The sequence below is a fragment of the Labrus bergylta genome, chromosome 11 (assembly GCF_963930695.1).
Source record: "Labrus bergylta chromosome 11, fLabBer1.1, whole genome shotgun sequence".
Taxonomy (NCBI): Eukaryota; Metazoa; Chordata; class Actinopteri; order Labriformes; family Labridae; genus Labrus; species Labrus bergylta.
This window is the reverse complement of record NC_089205.1, coordinates 19872974-19879190: the sequence shown is the minus strand read 5'-3', so window position 1 is coordinate 19879190 and position 6217 is coordinate 19872974. Positions and strand designations below refer to the sequence as shown.

At 40.2% G+C, this 6217-nt stretch overlaps 1 protein-coding gene across 1 annotated transcript in view; it reads right to left on the bottom strand.

Annotated features, from left to right (window-relative positions):
- Positions 1–1003: 1003 nt before the first annotated feature.
- Positions 1004–6217, bottom strand: part of plch1 (phospholipase C, eta 1) — a 50310-nt gene continuing 45096 nt past the window's right edge. Inside the window, exons 22-23 of the mRNA XM_020654316.3 lie at positions 5723–6110; positions 1004–4855 (exon numbers count right to left, since the gene is read on the bottom strand). Of these exons, the coding sequence (XP_020509972.2) occupies positions 2151–4855; positions 5723–6110 (3093 nt within the window). The 3' untranslated portion in view covers positions 1004–2150. The remainder of the gene's footprint in view (positions 4856–5722; positions 6111–6217) is intronic.

Genomic DNA, 6217 nt, shown 5'->3' with positions numbered 1-6217 from the left:
TATGTATGTATGTATGTATGTATAGATAGATAGATAGATAGATAGATAGATAGATAGATAGATTAAAAAAATGTCGCCATTATGTCCATTAAAAAATCCCAAAAACTCATGCTGAATTTCTTAAAATTTCCCTTTAAAATGATCAAAAGTTTCCCAAAACTTCCAATGAAAATGTACAAGAAAATTACCATTGAACATTTTGGAAATTATTGTAGGTTTCCGAAAAAATTACCATTAAATGTTTCTGAAATAAAAAAAAACTGAAGACTCCAAATTGTCCCTTAAAAGTTAAGTTCCTTGTCCTGAGCATTTCCATAAGTGTACAAAAAATGGAAAATATCTGAGAATTTCCATAGATTTTTCCTGAAAATTCTTGGATGTTTCAAAAAATATCAATTTAAAACATCTTAAAACATTCATTGAAAATTTCTGAAATTTACGAAATTTAAAATTAATAACAAAACTTAGAAACACAAGAACTAACTAACGGATGACAGCCCCACCCCCCGAGTTGAAAGGGCTGTTCAAGCTTTATATAGATAGCTTCTTTAACATCTCTCTTTAACAATCCGTCTTCCCTGGCCATCTTTCCTTTCCCTGCCAGAGCAGCCAATATTACTGTCAACACCATTGCCTATTTATGCCTGGGTTTGTTTTGGGTGGACACACTTATGTCTGAGAATGTCTTATTGTTTAAAATGTACTAGAATATTGAGTTTTATGGATTCTCCAGACAAGTATGGAATCACAATAATGTTTCTGTTGTTCTCTTCTCCTCCATTGGATCTGTGATTCTTAGCAGTATTGAAAAAGGCCCAGTTAGAGTAGCCGCACAGCTTATAAATCTGTGGTTTCATCAGAATGTGGTTTTACATCCCAACTATGGAGGCAGTGAAGACCAGTAGACAACATTTGCTACAGGACAACAACCTACCTAACTGAACTATTTTGTGCTTGACCGGCTTAAATAATCATGTTACTATGAATAATTGAAAACCAATGATTTTGTTTAAATCAAATTTTCATTTTTTTTATTGCATTGGTAGGAAAATGCTCACAGTCATAGACAACAATACATTTAAAAAAGGAACACTGAAGAAAAAAAAGGTCCTTTGCCACCCTGCCTTCCTTAGCTTCACCCTCTATAGTTGTCAAAGTTTACCTTTTATTCTATTAAGTTATACAAAATAAAATAACCATGACCAACAAAACATTTTGGATTATTTTTGCTGTCTGTATCAAAGCAATTATAAAAATAAAAACCATTAAACTAAAAATCTTTAAAATTTGCAATAATGTTTAGTCTACAGATCATATTGAGTAACTTGTCCTAGCATGGAAGTTTGTGTATTGTAATGCACTCAATACAAACAATTATTTCTCCCCCGTTGTATCCAATGCAACTATTTGTTCTGTGCAAATGTTTTTGGGCAATGCAACATCCATTGTAAAAATTGGTGCATAGTCATGCCTGACATGTTCACAGGTAACATGCACAAATATTTATGTACAGTTGGAACTGGTTCTCAACTAAGAGCCAATCTCAGATCAAGAAGAGAGACAAATATATGTACATGTTACACAAATAAAATAATTAACACTGAAAAGAGCAGGAAGACTTTCATTTGATCTTTAAAGATTAATCAAATCTGTTAGAAGTGGCTGTTTCGTTACACTGCACATTCAAATGCTACAAAGAAAAACATTCCCTCTTTGCTTAAAGCCCAATTATTCATATTTGCTTCATAGTCAATGTTTGCAGTTTGGACAAGACATCAATCGGACAAAGATAACAAGAATCTGTACAATCAGTCTATGAAGCCAGTAGGAGGGAATCAACGTTCCAAGGTACATTTACACATTTAGCAGAATATACACAATACATTTCCAGACTAAAAAGACCATTCACTATTGAATAGTGCACATTTCATACAGGAAATTCATGCTGTCAGATTCAACCATGGAATTAGTTTGAAGATTCACCAACATTTTGTGGACTATGTCCTTCTCTATTAAAAGCCAAATATTATGGAGACCTAATGGTCTGTGAATATGAGAAGTGTTTCTTTTCTGATCTCGCTTTTGGTGTTTAGGAACATCAGCAGGATTGCCTGCTTGTTCATTTATATTATAATAGGTTATGGACATAGCTAGAGTCTGAGCAGAAAGTAGACTTCAGGCTCCGACACAGATCTGTTGGAGTCAGCAGCTGGAAGAGAGTCATCAGTATAGTAGTGATCTCCATAGTGATCCCCTTTTCCATAATGTAATGATGTACAAGCCCCTTCAGGAAGTCCCCTGTCCTCCAGCTGACCAAGGTAGCCTGCTATGTAAGAACCAGTAGAGTGTCTGTTAACTGGTGGATTCTGTGAGGCTGGTTTGTTCCTCAATACCACCCCACCCATGCTGGTGGTGCTATTGATCAAGGCACCTGCCCGAGGCTTTAGAGCCTCTTGCTGTCTTTCACGGGCACGACTGTTGATGTGACGCACTCTGCTTTGGCTCCGAGAGGAGAGGCGGCGGGTAAGGAGTGGAGGGGAATCATCTACATTTTTGGGTAAGACTGGAGCTGTACTTGTTGCCTGAGGCTGTGACGATGCAAGTTTAGTGCCCAGGCACAGTTGAGGCGTCTGAGGTCTTTCTCTGTCACTATCATCCCCCTCCAGACTGACCAGTTTACGTAGCTGTTCTGTGAGGGGATCACAAGACTGGGACTGGAAATGTACTTCCCCCATGGTGCCAAACCGTTTTTGCTTCCTCATTTGGGGAGTTATGAAACTGCGACTAATAATGTGGTATTTGCCCTGGAAGTTGCATGATATGTCTTCAGAAGTCAGGTCTCCCAGGGACTTGGACTTACATGGACTGGGGCCTGTTGACTCTATGGTGCTAGACTTGGGTTTTGTTGACAATGGGCCTAAATTAGAATTCAGGGAAACTCTGGATTCAAGCTGTGTCTGGTGCCTACTATTGGTCAAGGAAGTATTTTGATTCCATGACTGCTTTGGGGTGTATGATCCGGTTGGACTTTGGCAGTGTGGTTGTGTGTTTTGAGGAGCTGAAGGCTCTGACGGGGGAGTAAAGCAATCATAGTCTGGTAAACTGTACACTGCTTCACTGTCTGTAGAAGGGGAGTATAGGCCTCTGTCCATACAGATATTTACAGCAGATTGGACAGGGGGACTGTCAGAAGAGGACAAACCATTGTGGAAGCACCTTTTTTCTTGCTCCCTCTCCATCTGTTTATACCCAAGCCTGTCTTGAAACGACTTGCTTAGGATTTGGCTGCTACTATAGCAATTGTGTTGTCTGTAAGAACTGTTGAAGTCTCTGCTGTTGTTGCCCACCTCGGAATTGCTATGAGGAACAGGGTAGCTGTTCTTATGCAGGGAACTAGGTTTTGAGGGTCTTGAGTGGACATGTTTGTGGAAGGGAGAAGGATGGGAGTTGCTCTGTTGTTGGTGGTTATTGGACTGGTGATAGGATGGTTGATGCATTGGGGAGGGACATGGTGAGAATGATGCACTAGATACTTGCAATGGGTATTGTTTTTTAGGATCATGGTATAATGAATGCTGTTGTTGTTGGGAGTAGTTAGGAGTGGACTCATGATTTTGGTAAATAGCATGGTGTTTTGTTGGACTTATACACCCCTCCCATTGGCTGCCATGTCTTGGTGAGGTCAGCATCTTATCCAATGGATCTTCATCAACATTTATCTCCACTTCATTCAAATAATTTCCAGCTGGGCGATAATTAAACTGGTTACCAGAAGAGTTTGTGTACCTTTTAGAATTGTCTTGCTTCATTTCTGTTTTTGGTGCTGGGAGATCATAAACCTCCTCATAAATACTCTCCTCAATTTCTTCACATTGGTCCCTCCTCCTGTGGATATCATCCCAGCCCACGTTGACATTGTGTCCTTTCCCTGAACCCTTAATCACCTTTGCTGGAGAGGACCCCAAGCTGCTTGAGGGTGTGTTATCTACAGTGTCTGCCTGAACATGGACTGTCTGTTTCCTCAGGTTGTAGACTGATACTGGCAAAAGCACCTCTTCATCCAGTATGGTGTATACCTCCTCAATCTCAGATGTTTCTGGGCTGGAAAACAGGGTTGATGCAGGTGCCTCTGCCAGAGAAATCTTGTGGGGTGAATTGGTCTCACAAGTTGCATGATTCATTTTTTTAGCCACTTTCCGGGGACTTATTAATTGTTTCTTTGTTGGAGATGCAGTGTTGGTCTTCAGAGGAGATTTTAAATCATCTGGCAAAGGGAAAGGAACATGAGTTGAAGTTGTGAGTTCGTTTTGGTCAACTGTGCTTTCAAACTCACCAATCAGAGCAGATATAGAGCCACCTGTGTCTTGCTCATTGCCTAAGGACACTTCATCAATGAGCCTTGAGATAGTGCTCTCATGCAAAGAGCTGGGACTCCTCAGATCACAATTAAAACAGACTGGGGACAACGGGGCTACTGAGGATAGGGCAGAGGAGGAGGAGGAGGAGACTGAGGCTGCAACTGTGAATGTTGTGCTGCTTGATGATGTTTCTGGTTTATCTGATCGCAAATGGCTGTTGGTGCAAGGTGATATGAAACAGTTTTTCTCTGTTTCTGTGGAGATGATCATGCATTTCTGGACTCCATTGTCTTTCGATTGGTAATTGGCATAATCCTCTTCCCTTTTCACTTCTCCTCCACCAATAACCAGATATGAAGTCTCCTCTGATGGGTCAAATTCTTTATTTCTGTTGGTGTATGTCTTTGAAGGGGAAGACATGCTTGGGTCAATAAAGACGGATGATTCGATGAAAGGGTCCAAAGAGGAAGACCTTGGCCGGTTGAAGGGAAAACCTCCTGTTGAAATAGATGATTGAAAAAAAAGATTAGTCAAGAAAGTATTAGATAGCTTACTACCGTTTAATGTCGAACACCAAGCCAACCAACAATAAAATGACAACAATTAACAATCCAGCCAATACAATGCAATAGCAATACATAGACAAATGGATCACCAAGTACAACTGTGAAGGGGAAGCTGGAAAATGAGGCTGTGAAGGTTAAAACAAAGGTAAAGTCCATGTTTGCGTACATCAGATTAGGAAAAAGATGGTCAAATGGGATTGGTTTGGTCAAATGGGATCAAATGACACAAATACATTTCTCAGACCACTTTGGAACAGAATACACTGGGTGAACGCAATACTGGTATGTTTTTGAACGATGCAACCTTCAGACAATAGGTATTTTGGATTACCTGAGGGGAATATCCTAGTCAGTTCTCTACTATAGAGAAGCACAACAAATGAAGATGGGACAGAAAAGGCATGTTAAGGTATCATGGTGAGCAGGCTGTAGTCTTTTGGTTCACATGGTTATATGTTTTAGATTACTGAAGCAGGATAAGTAAAACTAAAAAGACAAATCTGAAAAGCAAATTCTGCTTTCAGATGTGTTTTTTCTATGCATTTTACCCCTAAAGTAGCACTTCTGTTACATAGTTTTAGTTAAATTACTTGAAAACAAAACAGAAGACACCATAACAATTATGATGGTTCGTAATGCCACAATAATATTCTGGTTTAGCGAGTGTTAGTATTAGTAAATTAATCTCAATCATTCAAACTTTTTATGAAGATTTAAAATCAAAGCAATTGATATGTATTTTGCATTATTACAAGATATATGTATTTCTTTTGTTAGGATGAAATAAAAGGTACCCACCGATGACAGTGTCTGCACCCATACCCTGCTGCTCCTTGTCTGGGGAGCAGAGAGATAGCTGCCCTTGAAGAAGCCTGTCTAAGGGCATGGAGATAGGTCTGTGGGTGAGGGGGGCTCTGGTCTGTGGACGCTTTTCCACCCCTTCCTCCTTTCCCGACATGCCCTCTCCTAATTCTTCTGCACCTGTGCCATTCTTTTGGTCTGATATCGAAGCCACTGACTCTGAAAGTGCCATCTTGGTCTTCTTGCGTCCCTTTGCTGGGGCACTGGCTGTACGCCGCAGGAGGTGATCACTTATGGAGCGCTTCCGCATGCCATCAGAGTTTGCATCCACAGAGGTCTTGGAAGAACGGTTAAAGAAACCCCGGATACCTCGCAGCTGATTACTCTGATGGCCAAAACAAAAGAACAGGAAGTGAATATGCATGCTAAAAGAGGCTATAAACAAAGCGGAGAAACCAAATGATATTCTGATAAAGATGGAACAAAACTTTT